This window comes from Rousettus aegyptiacus, unplaced genomic scaffold, assembly GCF_014176215.1.
Source record: "Rousettus aegyptiacus isolate mRouAeg1 unplaced genomic scaffold, mRouAeg1.p scaffold_m13_p_13, whole genome shotgun sequence".
Lineage (NCBI taxonomy): Eukaryota > Metazoa > Chordata > Mammalia > Chiroptera > Pteropodidae > Rousettus > Rousettus aegyptiacus.
The window spans coordinates 26,925,279-26,943,975 of NW_023416288.1; the positions used below are offsets into that span (position 1 = coordinate 26,925,279).

At 32.4% G+C, this 18,697-nt stretch overlaps 1 protein-coding gene across 1 annotated transcript in view; it reads right to left on the bottom strand.

Moving 5' to 3' along the window:
• The window catches only part of MEOX2 (mesenchyme homeobox 2), a 60,589-nt gene that overhangs the window by 10,713 nt on the left and 31,179 nt on the right, over positions 1-18,697 (bottom strand). Inside the window, exon 2 of the mRNA XM_016165872.2 lies at positions 5,479-5,651. Within this exon, the coding sequence (XP_016021358.1) occupies positions 5,479-5,651 (173 nt within the window). The remainder of the gene's footprint in view (positions 1-5,478; positions 5,652-18,697) is intronic.

The following is an 18,697-nucleotide window of genomic DNA, read 5'->3' on the forward strand; positions in this document are numbered from 1 at the left end:
ATCTTACTTTATTATACAGAAATAAAAAAAATCTTAAATTACTTTTCTCACAACATAGCCTTTGTTTTATGGATCCTAAGGCAGTGCTGAATCTGGCTTTTACAGCTCAACACACATTGTCAATATGCATTTCATTTCTTTCTAAAAAACAGCATTACTCAGGAAATATCTCTTTTCATTTCAAACTAAGATTCAGTCCCATATTCCACTAACAGCTCCTTCACCCGGTGCTATCCGCGTTTGCCAGCTGGAGTCAAATCATGTTCAATCTTTCAAAATAGCAGGCACAACAGGATTTAAGCAAAATAAATATCTTACTGTTACTTTAGGTGACTCTTAGATATTACTCTAAAGAAATGAAAAAATATTCTAAAATCATTGGCTACAAGACTTGGATTACCTTAAATAGACAATATGTCTGATCATAAAGATATAATTAAATAGCTAAATAACTAAAAGTATCCATATAAATTTGTAGAAATAAGCTTGCAAAAGGAGAGGAATTGTGTAAAATATTGAGCAAAAGACAAAACCACTGTTTATTTGGAACACGCAAAACATTCTTGTTCATAGTCATCCAAAAAAATGGATTCCTATTTTGAAATTACTTGGCATTGAGCCATTTAATGATTTATGAGTGACAAAATAAACATAGTCCCTTTCATTTTCACTAGTGGAATATGATCCGACTAGGTGTGATTTTCCATTTATCTTTGCAGAGGTATCATGAATTCAGTCTATCTATTCTGGCAATCCCAGTTTACAAATCTGCAACATTGCCCCTTCGATTAGCTCTGTGAAATGATTTTGTGAAATAGAAGAATCTCCTTTCTTCCTATATGTGTCAGTCTTAACTCTATAAAAGTGTCATTTTTGTCACTCCTTATATCATTTCATTCAGGTAACTTCTCCTTCACACTGTGAGATATTAAAAATTTGGCAGGAGCTTTATCCAAGTACATCTGGACAGACAAAGAAAGCCAGAATAAGCTTGTCAAACTTAAAAATACCTTGGGACAAGACTGATTGGTTCTTCAACATATTCCAAGTAGTTCTGCCAACTGGAATTAGCTGTTGATTGAGAAGGGTATATGAGAATATGTGTAAACCAGAAGCCGAAAATTAAAAGCCAGAAGATTACTGGCATGATAACTGTTCTGCTAAATACTATTTTATAATTTTAAATATTTGAAGCTCAATTTTGTTTTAGTGTCTCCATTTTTATTTAACATAAAATAATTTTCTTTAATTGCTTGGTGATAACATGAAATTACTCTGCAGATTGAGGCTCTTTTTCCTTTTTTTTTTTTCTACTTCTTTGTCTAGACGGAGTTCAAAGGGAATTACAGACTTTCTGACCTGTAAAGGTGTTGCATTACAGAAGACACAAGAATCTGTGTCTCTGTGAGATTTTAGAACTACTCTTCAGGTAGGGATTTGAAAATTTGAGTCTTGAATGATATTCAACAATTTAACATAGCTTACTTTTTTTCTAAAAAAAAAAAATCATTATTGTCAATCTTTATAATCACATGTATGTAGCCCATTATAAAATGTGAGGCAGATATATTGACTGCTAATATAAGCAAGATAAAGATATTTATAAATAACATTTCAGTTATACATATGCATATTTTATAGACAGGTAAAAATTCTAGATAAAAGATGTCTAAAGATTATTTCTGATTAAAAAGCACATTTGATTTAGGAGAAAGTTATTTCTATAACAATTCTGCTGTTGATCGAAATTATTTAATATTTAGTTTTCTGCATTTATATTATATACACATAAATTCTATGTGTCTCAATCTTGAAAAGCTTTTTAAAAAATCAAAAACTAATATTTTAGGAAACTAAAAATTCTGTTGAAGTTAAGAAAAATATTGCACAATATCAAATAAGTTATTATATTCTTTGGAATATACATTTAAGTCACTTTACTAAATCTCATGTTATTTTAATGTATGGAAAACGTAAGACTTGGAGAATAAAAATTTAAAAATAGATATATGTAATTAGAATGTTTTACATGTGAAAATCCAACAAAAAAGGTGTTATTTAAGAATTTATAGGGTCAAGATATAGATTATATAGGTAAATATATATAGCACTATTGCAAAATCAATGTAATAGAATAATTGTATCATGATTAAAAGAAGGTAAATAGAAAAATTAAGTTTATAACTCTATATTTATAACTTTAAAAGCCCAACCTTAAGAAAATAAACTGAAAACATCTCACTGGGATGAGAGCCCTGGTACCTTGGAGAAATATGTTTTCAGAACCATAAGGGGGGGCTAAAATTTAGCAAAATTGACAGCATGCAATATTTTTCTGATAATAAAATTCAGGCCAGAAAACATAAATAAAGGCTTTGGATTCTTACTTTAAGATACTTCATGTGTTCAGAAGTGTAGAAATAAAATGAACACTTGTCATAACCAGAACCATTCTCCATACAAGCCTGTCATTCCTCTATTGTGACATTCAGCACTCATCACAGTTGTTAATACTTGTTTCATCTTTGCCTCTTCCATAAGTTCTAGTAGGATGTCTAGCTTATTTTAACAAAATTTTATTTTTGGAATCTAGCTCAACAAATATTCGTGTTAAAAGAGAATCAATTCTCCATGCATAGCAAAGATTCCTCAGGATGATAGCTGTGCTTCATAGTTTATGCTAAAATTTTTTTTGCATCCACTATGACTTATGAACCTGAGTAGAAGAAAGATGGAGTAGTTTTAATTTACATTTTGCACTTTGGAGAAATTGTTACTTGCCCAAGAATACATAATTCTAATTGGGAAATCTAGGATTTTTATTCAGAGTTTTCTCATAACAATTTAATTTTCTGCCTAACAAATAGATGCCCTCTAAAGACTTAGTTTGCATTTTTGGATTCCACATGCATGCATCTCCTTTTTATATCATTTTGCAAAACTCCAAAAAAAAAAATTTATAGGGTAAAAAGAAATCTGCATAATATAATTTTCAAGTCTTTGAAAACCACATTATCTCTTAAGTTAGATTGTTTTTGTAATGGCCTCCAACAAAATTTGCCTTCCTTCCATGCCCTTAGGTGGCCCCCTCCTACATGGACTCTGAGCTTGGTCATATGACTCGCATTAGACAATGGGACATTAGTAAATTAGTAAAAATTAGTAAAAAAAAAAAAATGGGACATTAGTAAATGGAAAATTAGCGATATAAGCAGAGGCTTTGAAAGCACTTGAACATTGGAGTTTTTCCTCTAAATACTCCTGGGAATACTTCTACCACCATTGAAGCATCCTGGGATGTTTATTAGAAGATGAAACCACATGTAACAGAGACACACTGTCTCAGCTGAGGCTGCCTAGACCAATCAGTCTAGTCACCTACCAGTTGACTACAGCTCCATGAGGGATCTAGGTAAGGACAGTAGTAGAACTGTCCAATTGAGCCCAAATCCCTGGCCCACAAAATTGTGAGCAAATTAAATGTTGGTTATTGTTTGAAGTCACTAAGACTTTTAAGTGTGTATGTGTGTGTTTTTTACACAGCGAAGTTGAACTGCTAGAAAATTGAAAAGGGACATTTTAAAAAAGAAAATATTAAAATTGTGTGTGTGTGTGTGTGCATGTGTGTGTGTGTAAATAAATTTTTGCACATAATTCTTTCCCAAGAATGGCAAGTCGGAAAGAAGAAATATCCAAAATACCTTTAAAATTCCCAAACAAAATTTACAAAATTGCTACTAAAAAGAAATAGTTCTTAACCAAAAGTGAAACTTCTGCTCCATAGCTTGTCTCCAGAACAGTAAGCCCAGATCTTGACTTTTCCTCTTGAGTAAGATCATAGTAATGCATCTTATCATTTCTGTAGATTGGAAGTAAACTTTAGTTTCTTATTTACTTTATGTATCATATAAAATGTGGTTGTATTTCCTAGAATAAACTCTCTCTGCACAAAAACTTTAATGTGTACTTCCCCTCTCCCTTATTTTTTTTCTTGCTCCCTGCTAAAAAAAAATAATAGTAAAACAAATGTCTGATGATGTAGATTTTGGATTCTGTTTTCCAGAACATCAAATGTTGTACACTTTTGGAGATAATTTTGTATTGAAGTTCAAGAGAAGGAAAATATTGTGCTCTATAATTTAGTACTAGTCATAATATTTAATAAAAAATAAACTGCCAATAAATAAAACCACATAAAAGTCTTCATTCGTGCATTTCCACTACCCAGAAATATCCTGTTAAATGCTAGAATTTACCAGAAAGAAAGCAGATGATTTAAGAAACTGGGTAAAATAACTTGCACTCCTAAGATAGTATTAATTTGTACACACCCTGTTGATATTTCTTTAGTTCCAATGGGATCCCTAGAGGAGGTGCATACAGTGAAAGAGGAAATGAGACTCTAGTTCTAACAGTGCCAATCATAACTGCACTGTCCATAAAGATGTTTGCATTTGCCTTTCAGGAATGTTTTTCTAAAGATTAGCAACTGTTAACAATCAGTAGGCTAGATTCTCCAAGTTCGAATCAGAATCCATTCAAGAGTGTACTGGGTACACTATTGGAGTAAATTACTTCCCATTCAAATAAAATTCAAGAAAGAACCAAAAAAAAAAAAATCTCTTATTAACTGAAGTCCGCAGATCATTAATAATTTCAAATTGTTTTCTAAATGAATGGGTACCAAGATTTTGAATTTCTGAGACTAATTCAATTTTGAAAATATTTTGGGAAATGGGGTAAAAATATTTACCAATGATCTACGTGCCCTTGCTCCCATCTTTTTCCAGCCCCCTTGAACTTAAGTGGCACAATTGACTATTTCCGGACATTAGAGTGTAAATGGAAGCGACATGGGTCATTTCCAGGTGAAAACATTTAAAGGTCAATGCACAAACCTCCAACTCTTTCTTACCTCCTGTGGTTACCAAGGACACCACATATTGAGATGCCAGAGAGTCAGACTGGATCCATGAGTGATTACTTGGAATGCTGGACTTGTAAAGTTAGTATAAACAATGAGCAAATAATGAACTTTTTTGGTTATGTCATTGAGGTTTGGGGATTAATGTGTTAGGGCAATGTAACAGACTCTGTTCTGAGCAATTGAGAAAACTAATATGGGGTTGTCAACTTTCAATTATGCCAAATAAGGAGGTTCTGAAATATAAGCAAACAAAATTCCTCATCACATACCATTATTATACAAAAGAAATAATATTTTAAAACCAAAAAAATATAGAAAGGGTCAATTATAGAATAAAGAATGATTCCTTAAACTGAATCAATGTAGTCTTCTTTAAAATATCACTATCTTATCCTTAATTTTATTTTGCTGAGTGAAACTGTATCATGAAGTAGAACACCTGTCTGCCAAATGGCGTTTAAGAACCACAGATCTAGATATTTCAAAGATCACAAAAGAAGATTGTTGACCCAAAGCAATGAAAAATATATTATGTCAACATCTGACTTTACCTGTCTTTCAGTGAGATCCAGATTCACAGCTATCTCATATCGCCTCAGTCTGGTCAGATAATTATGATGGGCAAATTCTGCTTCAAGTTCTCTGATTTGCTCTTTGGTAAAAGCTGTCCTTTCCTTCCTGGGTTTGCTATTGACTTCTGACTTGTAATTTCCTTCTTGGGAGTCTGAAAAAAAAAGTAAGAGAATTAGATTTAGTTTGTTCATTCAAACATATCCAATCAGCACTCCAGAAACATTTATTGAGTAACTACTTTTTCAGGTATTGTGTTAGACATGGGAAAATAGAGACCAAAGACAATAAGACAGACCTCACCTCAACAGGGTAAGTTTATGTATTTCTTATTTATTTCAATATATCCTTAAGTAACTCACAGCCTAGTTGGAGTATCTAGTTTTTTTCTTTTGAAATATGAACAAAAAATTTAACTTCCTTTAATTATTATTTTTATTTTTATTATGGTGACATTGGTTAATGAAATCTAGTAAGTTTCAGGAGTACCAAAAAACTAAGAAGTGATCTACTACATGATCCAGTGATCTCTCTACAGCATTATTCACGGTGCCCAGGACATGGAAGCAACCGAAGTGTCCTACAATAGATGATTGGCTAAAGAAGCTGTGGTATATATGTACAATGGAATATTACTCAGCCATAAGAAGAGATGAAATACTGCCATTTGCGACAACATGGATGGACCTTGAGAAAATTTAACTACTTTTAATATGCTATTATAATAATAAGATAAACCAAAGCCTCTCTAGAAAGTAACTTGAGATATAAAATTTTGTCTAATAAGTTGCTTAACATATTTACTTGAGGTCTAATTATAATTGAACAGAATAATCTTAAAATATAGTAGTAACTCAGAATAATCTTAAAATATAGTAGTAACTCAGTATATAAATATTTAAGCAATTAAATGTTTAACAATTGGACCATAAAAGTCAGCTTAAGCTCAGACAAAGCATATGTAAGAGTGTGTGTGTATTTATTGGTCTTTCAATTTCTATTTAAGTTTAGTCTTATTTAGGGCAAATAGCAATGCTCTTCTTTAATTTTGTATAATACTTGGTCCAATGTGGAATCTATAATTAAATTGTGTTCATCTAACTCAAAATATGAGCTGAGTTTTAAATTTTTTTCATTACCTATGAGATAAACATAAGATGTACAACACCTAACTTCAGCTATCTGGACACCAAATCATCTAATGTCATGTAGAAATAATAATAATGTAGAGCATATCATTCCATTTTTCTTCCTAAAGTTTCAAAACATAGTCACCATAGTCTTTCATTTATCCCTACAAAATCCCTGAGATGTAGGTTAGAAGACATTCTTAACATACTGAAGAACAAAATGTGTGTCTATAATGGGAAAAATTCCACATAAACAAAATAGTAGGTAATCATACCAGCTCTAGTAATTCATGTTAAATTTATTCTTAGCAAAACATCAACATAATCAAGATAAAATGGTACATCTGTGCTTGAAAATTATTTCTGTTCTCTCATTATTTTTAAGCATGTACACACAAATAGTGATGTCTTTATCAGCTGGCATACAATGAAATCTACAAGACCAAATGAGAGACGTGATATAGGAAAAATGATGGTTAATCAAAGATTACAAGGAGAAACATTTTAATTTTTTTAATTGACAAATATAATAATGGTAGGATCTTTTAGGCAACATTCGTTCCTTCATCCTATGATGCTTACGTATGCGAAATACCTCCAAAAAACATTTTTTTAGTGATTTCGTTCTTTTCTGTCTGGCTGGGGGAAGGCGCTCTAATGTAGAGTTTGTTTTGACTCACCAGAATCTAAGCTGGCCAGATGTAAAGTTTTCTAGGTCTGGTAGCAGCAGCAATAGGTTTGCATCAAAATTTTGGCACACTGGCCATTACTTTTCCTCTGAGGGTGCACTGGCACTGCTGGAATTTCCACTGACGGGTGCACTGGCACTGCTGGAAATTCTTCAGAATTCACTGACTACATTTCTGAGCTTGTCATTTATCCCTGTGTTGACTGGCTCTGCACCTTGGCAGGGCCGGCAAGGTTTTATCCAGTGCAAAAAGTGGTTTGTGAGATGTCAGGAACAGGCTGACTGTACTTTATAGTAAACCACTGGGACCAGATGAGTTACATAATAAATGATGTGTGAGCTCTTACATAGGCCATGTTTACTTACGAAATTACCAATGCCAACTTACCTGGCTCTAAGTGGGACCTGCCGTCCAACACCCACTTTTTTTAACTGCAGATTTGCCATCCTCCATGTCTTTGGAGAATTTAGCTATACTGGTATTGTGTGAACAAAACTCCCCAAAGATTGATTTTTGTTATTTAACTTTTCCACTAGCTCTTCTGGCAGACTGCAAAGTCAGTCACAGCCTAGACTATTAAGATAAGTCCCTCTCACAAGGATACATGTTCTCGCGTGAATTGAAAATATTTTTGCCAACTTGGAGCCGTACTCAGTCTGAAATCTGTGGCTGATTATTCTCTATGTGGGGACGATCTCTTTTCCCTTCAGTAAAGCAACTCTGAAAACCGACAGCAAAGCCAGAGCATTTTTTCTCATGAGCAACTCAATCTGAATGATTCATGGTTAACACATTCCCTTATATAAGCATGAATGAACAAATTCACATTGAGAAAAGCCTGTTAACTTGTATTTATTTTCGAAACCAATTTCCTTTAACTTTTTTGGTATTCAAAAGTACTTCGAAAATACCACACACGCACACATGTGCAAACACACACACACGCACAAACAAACATAAAAACACACAAAACTTGAGCCAATGGTTAGAAGAATGGTCTCGTGTAGTGGATCTATACACATGTGCATTTTAACTAGAAATATACAATGGGAGGTTATACATCAAGCGACTGAATTTAAACAAAAGTCTGGCTATAATTAAACATTTAAATTCAATAGCAACTTACTAAATGCCTATATTCCAAACCAGAGTAGCTCATGACCTGAAATCCAGTGACTAAAACGATATGCACTGTGCACATTTACATTTATGATAATCACAAATGAAATAATTCTATAGTAATTAACATGACAAAGAGTGGGGGGGTGCTTCATTACTCAAGGTCAATTTAGTTGAGGTATCTTTGATGTTAATTAATACTGTGGGCACTTTTATCTTTGTAATTGTGATTCTGTTGTGTTTTTCACCATGATATGCCTACTTTTTCTTTTCTATAAAAACATCCTGCTTGAAATTTCATTTCTGGACTTATATTTCTTATAATATTGAATTAAAAAATTTTTTGACTTTTTTTCCCCTATACTTTCAAACCCCACGATTTGCTGACACTGAGGCCTTTACTTCTATCACCTGACTGGCTTTTCTTTGGTGGAAAATGGGTGGAAGCCTTGGACCAGGCTTTTGGCAAATTGCACATCAGCTTCCATCTGTTTCCCAGCTGTTTCAACTGAGGCAAAACTCCCTCTGTTTTCTTCAACCTCCCATATCCTATGCCAAATGGTAGGTGTTGAGGGGGAAATCTGGAAACTGCCTTCCTTTCTTCCCTACAACCACAAACAAAATGTCGCCATCTGTACAGTATATCGCACTGTAAACTATTACAATTGTTGATTCTCCTCTCAGATACTTTAATGCACGTGTGGGCGTGCTCTCACACTCCCTTGCTGCTTGGAGGAAATGTTGGCTTATGTGTTCAGGTAGAGTTGGCGGTCCCAGTTCCCTAACCTTTTGCTCCCTGGGACTATGCTAATGGAAGAAGTCTGCAATACTTCCGTGGAGGATAAAAATTGCCCTCCAAGGATCAGTTCTGTCTAGCATTTAGAACTTCTCCACATGTGACTTTTTATTTCCCCTAGTACAAGAGGATGCCAAAAGATAATAATGTTTTATTGAAGACAAGTAATGTGAGGGCTAGGTCTGTTCACTAGTGGCACAGAATGCTTTTCAGCAAAAGAGAAATATTAAAGTATGATTGAGTGTATTTTTAGCTACCTTGGGTAAACTTATTAACTTGTTTAAATGAAGAACATAATTTACCTATGTCTGTAAAATATCAAAATATAAAGGAATATCTTTATAGCTTAGACCAAAATGAATACTTATTTCATTTTCCAAAGAAAGAATGAATAGTAAGCCACAGTCTATTTTAGTCCTTTGCAACTTTGTGTATCAATGTTTTGTCAGCTATTCAAATGGTAGATATTTTGTTATTATTAATAAAGCTGTAAAATAAGTAGGTATAAGAAACTAATAATTATCTTTACATAAACATAGGGATTGTGGTTGGTGTCAGGGAAACATAAAATAATCCTACCGATGCTAGTAATTTTCACATTTAAAAAGGGAAATTGCCTCCTTTGGGGGAATTTATCCAACTTGCTGCCCTAGCTTTCTGAGTGGGCATTTCAGCCTCTCCAGATTCTTTCTTTCCTTTCTTCTCTCTTCTCTTCTCTTCTCTTCTCTTCTCTTCTCTTCTCTTCTCTTCTCTTCTCTTCTCTTCTCTTCTCTTCTCTTCTCTTCTCTTCTCTTCTCTCTCTCTCATAAACAATTTTCTGTGTGGGTTCTTAAATCCTCACTGATCCACACGCCAGATTTGAGAACCACAGCCATAGTGAGCTACTATTACTAATGAATGTGGCTATTATAAACTGAGGTGTGTAGGGAAAAAATAAGATTGAAAACCACTATGGTAAATCTAGAATAGAAATTAGTACTAAAAACATCCACTATTTCCTGTACCTTTGATATGAAAAACATATAGCTATGATAATAGTTTTTCTCATAGAGCAAACCCAAATTTCAGACAAAAAAAAAATTTCATTTGTTAGTAATAGTATAGCAATAATAGTAATGATAGTAGTTGTATTTAACATGCTAAAATCATTCTACAGGCTGGACCAGTGATTGTAAATTGATGGATGTACTCTTTCACCTTCCAGCCTCCCTGCTCACTGCCTCCTTGATTATTCGTAGTATTGTCTAATATGCTTTCAGAGATTAAATAAATAAGATAAATCCTAATTTAGCAAAATTAAAGATATAGTCCCTTTTTTATTAAATTTGTGTAGCCAATTGTGTGTTTTGAACAAATAACTTATAGAGGATAATTATTTCTGTTAAAGACATTGAAGTTCCTATTTGGTGAACTATAGCGAAAGATTATGTATAATTATACAATTATGTAATAGAATGCTTACTATTATGTAATAGTAAATTTTAGTTTGTAGATTTGACTTTTCCTCCATACATTTGGGCTTATTTTTATATAACTAATTCTTAAAGTGAGATTAATCAAAATTTAGTATCCATGATTATGTCAGTATTTAGCAAGAGCTACTTATGTAAGCAAATATTACAATTGGTAACTACAAAATTATGGTTTGCAAAGTAATAATATAAAGGGAAAGATTATGATAACTTGATATACTTTATAAAATCTATATATTTTCAGGTTACATTTTAGAATGAGAGAGACCTGATAATATCACAAGGCTAGGCTTAAATTGGTACCAATTTAATAATAGTGCGAATATGGATATGAATAATATAAAAACATGTACCTCAGAATTTACACAAAAATAAAATATTCAGGCCTCTAAAGCTATCCACACCTTATATGTAGATATTTCCTCACCTTGGCATTGCATTGCACTCCTGAGATAAACTGGCAACTATTAAAACAGTGTTTTTCTTTGCTTCATTTCTCCTCTATATTTTTGGAATGATTGCAGTTGTAGGAATTATAACCAATTTAAAATAGGCTCCTAGTCAATAACTAATTTCAATCCTCTACTTTCTGTGCCCATAAATATAGGAATCCAGTTTCAGCTTACAGCCTTTTATTAGTGGAGTCCCTTTGTTTTTAAATAGAAACTTTAAGAGTCGATTTTGTTTTATTTCTTTTTACCTTACCTTTTCTACTATTTATTTACAGAGTAGTTCTTTCTGATACAAATAAGATTCAAACTTAATGGTTCTTCTTCCTTGACATAGATACAAAATAAAATATATAAATACCTAACAAAGTTTGATTAAATTAATATTATGATTAATGCTGAACAATTCCAAATATATTTAATAAAAACAATAAATTTAAAAATTTTAAAAGAGGCCAAAGACACACAAAATGGGAATTCAGTGCCACTCACTTGAGTCAGATTTGGCATAGATTTAGTTCTCAATAACAAGTTCAAAATATTTAGCACAAAATTAAAAACCCAGTACATGTCTTTTGGGTAAACATAAAACTTTTCAATCTTGCTACACACTTCTGGGATTAGAAACTGGTTACAAATGCCTAGAATTTACTTTATGCCTCTTGGTATATCCAAGAAAGAAAACATAAACTAAAACTACAAAAATATCATGGCCATCCGTCCAACAAAACCAGGCACATGTAAATGCATGGACTGTGCCCGAAAGCAAAGAACTTCGCGAGGATCCCCCATTTGCACTTCCAACTGGCTAGGAACCCCTAGAGTTTTACACATGCAGCATTCTACTATTCTTCCTAATCATATTAATTTAAAGAATGCACCCTAAGCTAAGCAGGGTTGGGCCTGGTTAGTACTTGGATGGGATACTACCTAGGAAGACCAGGTGCTGTAGGTGTAAAAAATTTTTAAAAATAAGAGATTATAAGCTGACAAGGTCCTTGCAATCTGTGAGGTCAACCAAGTTTTGCCTCACCAAAAAAAATAAAAATAAATAAAAATAAAAATAAAAATAAAATAAAATAAAATAAAATAAAAGAATGCACCCTTCCTCTGAGATTCCATCAAATGGTCTTTGTTCCTTTCTAACAATACTTACTTACCACATTCTGCCACAATATGGATCCTTTATTTCTTCTACTAGAATACAAGTGTTTGACGGCAACTATTGTGAATAAAGATAATACAGGCATTCACATCTACACTTCAATACATGCAGAATTGATAGACAAGGACATGAAAATGATGCAAACCTCCACGTGCCCACCTGCCCCACACACACGCCGTTCATCTCCTATTCAATTCTTATGTCAGCGAATGGTTTGGAGTTACAGAGTGTTACTGTATCCTTGAGCGGATGAGAAAGGAACGAAACTCATTTCAGAAATTAGAAATGATAGATAACTTGACAGTAGCCAGAATTGTGACATTTGTAATTTACAATTTTCAACAGGGCAGAAAGAACTGAAATTTCTTTAGAGATCACATACTATACAGCTTCTGTAGTGAGGCGCCATAAATTTCAGTACTAATTCTGGTAGCAGCTTCCTAAATCCCTTGGACATAAAGTTCCATAAAGTTTTCTTTTATATGCTGGAAGATAAGTACATGTCTTGTAAGAGTGTGAGGGTTTGCATTTATACATGGATCTGAGCCTTTTTTGGTAAGTCACAATAGTAACATTAGTATATTTTTATAGTGGTAATTCATAAATTATTGAGCTCGTCATTTATCTTCATGTCTGCTTTACTTCTCTGGATTCTAGATTCTAGGTAATTTAATGTGAAGAAATTTGCCTTATTCATCTTTATATCCATAATACTAAACACCTAATTTTGAATTTCTTCTGGATCTTTGATCATGCTCTGCTCATGAATTATGATTCCAGTGGTAACTCTATGGGTCTTGTTCTAAAAATTTAAATGAACTTCAGCTTTAAAAAAGAGAAAGCATAATCCAATATTGCTTTATACTAACTTTTCAAAGCTATTTTGTACATCTTTCACATAAGTAATGGCAGAGGGGAACAGGTACTATAACCTTCATTTTTGATCTGTATTGATAACTCTAAATATGTTCAGATAGAAAGTACCAAATGAGTGTCACTGCTGTAAAATTTAAAACCCAAGAACTTAAATGTTATACCAAGTGAAGGAACAGATGGCACAGATATTATGATTCCCCCCACCCTCAGCAATATTGATGTTTTGGACTGGATAATGCTTATTACACTTATATTCAATGAGACATTAACATACTCAAAATAATTAAGTGGTGATAACTGTCCTGGACATTGTAGAATGTTTAGCAACATTCTCGTCGTCTACTCACTAGATGCCAGCAGCCACCCCTAACCCCACTTTAGTCTTGCCTGATACTATATAAGACTCCTAGTTCAATTTCAAATCCAGATAAACAATGAAAAATATGTTCATGTAAATACATCCTAAATATTGCATGAGGCATAGCTATGTTAAAAATTTTTATCTTTGATCAGAAATTCAAATTTAACCAGACATATTGTATTTGTATTGGCTGAATCTGCCAACCCTATCTCAGTTGTAACATTCAAAAGTGTCTCCAGACATTGCCAATGTCTTTTAAGGGGAAAAATTACTCTCAGTTGAGAATCACTGAGTACAGATAATATTGGAGACAAGACATCAATAACTGCAAGTTACACAACTCTCTGTAGGAATGACCAATTTGATTCAGAGGTTAGTGTGAATGTCTCATGTGTAAATAACACCACCTTGATGCTACAGCCAACCCTCATCTCTTTCAAACCAATGACTAGATTGTCTGCAGATTAAAATTGCTCAACAAGTATTTTTGTCACTGCTCATTGTTTCTACAATACACCAAAGCACATAAGAGCTATAATAAATTATTTTATCAAATAATGATTTAATAGGTATGGGTTTTAGAATTTGAACAGATTCTTACAAATCATTTATTTCCACCTGCCTCATTTATTGATAAGAAAAATGAGACCCAGAGTGACAAAAGTTCTCATCAGAGGTCACATTACTGTCATGCAATGTTGTTAAGCCTTAAGTGTCATTCAGTGATAAAAGTAGACATAAATCCATTTGCTGAACTCCCTAAATATCCTTAACCATGACATGGTCTTTTCATAAAACAAAATTTTGAGAAACACCACCGTTGACCTGTGATGCTAAACATGGCTATGAAACTAATCTACACAAACAAGATCTTTATTACCCAATATGACAAACGCAATGATTTTAAGGATGTAGTCTCTGCCATGTATCTGCTTATTCAACCATTAACCTTCTTTTTCTTCATCTTTTACACAGAGTGAAAGTGAAGAGTATTAAGTAAATTATTTAGGACAGTATGTGCATATTGTGAGCTCTCAATACTCACTTGTAAGTTCTGACCCTTATTTGGGGAGGACGGTGGTCTAGGGACCTCAAATTCAAATGATAGATTCAACAGACTTGGGAATAAGATTTTTGTTTGTTTTTTTTGTTTGTTTGTTTATTTGTTTTTGTTTTTTATAAGTGTAGGAAAATGTCATTCTGAAAACAGAACTCAACCTAAAATCTAGGAAGTTTAAAACGTACACAGTGACTAGCAGACTTCTATTTTACATTGAAAATGGATGAATCTCTAAAAGGATCTGTGTGTTATGTTTGAAGGTTTAATTATAATTTTCCAATAAAATTGTTGAAGTGACACTTTACAAGGTCCAGTGGGATCAATGTATGAATTTTTGTTTCTTCTAAAAGTTTTTTTTGGGAAACTTAACCAAACCTGGCATACCTGATAAACTGGAGTCAGATAGTGTTCCTGCAGGTGTGTTTCTTTTCTTTTAAAGAATCCTGACAGCCAGGTATATGGATTTAGGTAAACAGGTATCACCTTCTGCCTTGATGTTGGCATATACAAAATCTTTAACACTCTTAAATGGTTGAAAAATCAGATCAGAAGTATTTGCAATAATTATTAAACCCACTGTCTTAAACACTGTTCTTATTTGTTTGCTTGGAAATATTATCCACTTATAACTTTTTTTTTACATAGAATGTTTGAGAAGGAAATAACTTCGGTATTTTATAACCTCAGAAATAATGTATATTTGAAGATTAATGTCAAATGACATAAATTGATTTTACTATAATTTCATAGCACACAAATTATAAAAATAACAAATAATACATAAAAGTAATAAAATAAAAAGAATTGGAAAATCCCAACCATCTTGGGGTTCTGGCCTATGCGCTGAGCAGCAGTCAATCCCCTTTCCTTTTGATTGCTGTTGGTAGAGTTAAATGCTTTGTGATCTATTTCTCTATTGCAGCTTTGCTAGCATGAAAGGGAAACAGTCTCAGGGTGACTTATCAGCATTAAAGTTGACTTGAGATTTTTGTAATTGTTTTTGTAATAAGATTTTCCCAGTTAGAAGTCTAAGAATTTAGAACTCGTGTTTATGGAATACTACTTAATACTCTCCACAAATAGGATTCTGTTCATATTGGCTAAATAATTCTTACTTCCTAAAAAATAAAAATAAAGTCAGTGCTCTGTGATTAAACCAACTTGTTGTGTGACTTAGTAATTCTCCAAATAATAAAGAGCAAGCCTGATGTAAATATGTCGAGCATAATAATATGAAAATGACAAAGAAATGCTGAGGATTCCCAAAATGTACAAGTCATATATCATCCCCTTATTATTATTACTACTAATTTTGAGTTGGGAAAAACTGCAATGGCATTTACTTGGGAAAAAATCTGAAATATGAAATTTGAGTAGTGGGTATAAAATGATAATTTAAAAGAATTTTCAACAGCAAATTGTTAAAAATTACTGGTCTGTGCCATAAAGAATTTGCAAGCATAGGTGGTCTATGACGAAGACCAGTGAAGCCAAAGTGGTTGCAATGGTCTAAAAGATTATGAATAAGAGGGGAAAATACGAAGCCTCCATTTAGTTTATAAATGTTATTCTGAGAGATGAAGGAAGAGGCTAAGGTGGAAAAGACTGATTCAAGAGTCCATTTGGACAAAGGAAGGTAACAATGACAGTCTAATTCAGGATCTGCTTGTCTGGGGAGAGAGGTATTGGGAACTGACAATCTCATTCAACTGTGAGGCTCAAAAATAAAGTGTCGTATATCAATTTATGCTGTAATCTATCTCTGAACAGGCTATTTATACTCTATATTCTATATTGAGAGTGTGGTGTGTCACATGCAGACATGAATAGTATATTGTATAACATTCTATGAAATGGGTCAGTACAAGACAGTGCCTATCCTAAAGTGGCTTACGAATAATTATAAGTAGACATTTTGGGGATAACATCACAAAGGTTGTTTATTACATTTTGATGTTTTTGGACACATAAACTATGATTTGGGGGGCAGTTTATAGGGAAATACCTGAATAATACCACAATTACTACATTTCATGTAGGACGATTATGTGATTTAGTAAAAATCATAAATCTGTATGTATATTTGCATATATAACAGATCCTATCTACCCATAAAAACCCTTTTTTAATCCCACATCTGAAACATTCTGCATAAAGCCTTTAGAATTGTTAATGCTATAGAGAGTTCCAAAACACTTTTTTGAAAGTCTTAAATGCAATTACACATTTGGTACAAAATTGTAAATTCTTAAGTAAAATTATTATCTACACATTCATAATATTTTAGAGACTAAATTGGATGTAACCCTAAAATAATTATACTATGAAAATAATTTTCATTGAAGTTTGAAAAAAAATCACAAACTTTTGTATTATATTATATTATTATATTAGAAATATATATTTTACATATAATATTAGAAATATCTTTTATTTCTATTTCTAATTTCTACCAAGATAGCATATGAATGGTATGGAGTTAACCTAAAGAGAAAGTGAAACTTTCATCGCAGTCTGGCAGACAATTCATGGGTTGTTATTTACATCAAATTAAGGTGTTATATCAAAACTCACAATTTAATGAATTGTTCACATGTCATAGATCACAGCCTATAGGTTTGGAAACATTTCAAAAGCCTATAAAGCATAGATATTAAATAGCACTATACTGCGGAGGAAATGTAGCTTAAGTATCAACATTTTTTGTTGTACCTAACACCTATGAGTACAAAAAAAGTACACAATTTATTCCTAAAATGTAATTTTCCAACACACACAGCATATCCTCTGCTTATGTTGCAATAATTTTCAATCAGTGGAAAAAATCTTAACAAGAGTATACATTTTTAAAAGTTTTACATTGATTACACAGAATTGTCATTATAATTAAAGCTGTATAAATTTTACAGCTTTACATATTGTTTACAGCTTTTGCATATTTAGATGGGAAGAATGGCTTGGGGAAAGTAGTAGGAGCTTAGTAACCAGCTCTCCTAAGTTGGAAATGCATTATTGTTACTTACTAACTGTGTGGTCTTTTGAAATTCAGATTCTCCATTTACAGAATCCACACGTGATTGTTGTAAAGAGAAAAAATAGGAAATTTAAAGTGTGTATATCTGAAACCTAATACCAATTCAAAAATATATACCTATTATTAGTAAAATTATTAAAATTAAAATGCATTATGAGAAAGATTTAATTAACTGAAATTTTTACTACATCATTTATTAGTCTTTTAATTTTATTTGAATCATTAACTGTCATTTCACACCTAGCATTTGGTGAAATACATATTGATTTATTTATTTTAAATAAAATTGATTTCAGAAAGGAGGTGATTATATTTTCTAGCTGTTTCTACCAATACATATTTTAAAAACCCAGCTGCACTCATAATTTCTTTGGCCAATCAGCAAGGTTTAATTATGTTTCCTTTTAAAATAATATATGGGGTTTGAAAGTCTGTATGATTTTAATTCTTTCATAGCTTTTCTACTAAAAAGTGGAGTCAAAATTAATGTGTACTTTTTCCTCAGTGTAATTAAATGGAATGCCAAAATAAAAAAAGTGTACATATATTTGTATGTGTGTGAGTACCTATATATTTATAATCTAACATTTAAAATATTTTATTTTCTTTTGTCATCATTGTTCACATATTCATTTAGTCAAATTCATGTAAATTTTGGTACATATATAAAGCGCTTTTAGATTTTTAAATTTTCAATCACATGCAATATTTCAATACTCTTAAAGGATGTTTTAGAATAAATTATATCCAGTTACTTGCTGGAAAGAGGGGAGAAATACTCTGGTTTATATATTTGCCGCTTTCTATGATGTAAATATTCTTGCCAATGTGAATTTCAAACCACTAAACTAAGGCCATGTCAACTGGCTTTCAAACTTTCTGAAAATTTAACAGTTTGCTCCCTAGAGTCCCTACTAACGGGTCCCAGTACACAATTGTAACATCTTACTATCTCACAAACTAAAATCTGGTGTTTAGAAACTATCATAAAATCATGGACAACAATCTCTACAGTGATTATTAGGGTATCCATCCATGATTGCCTCATT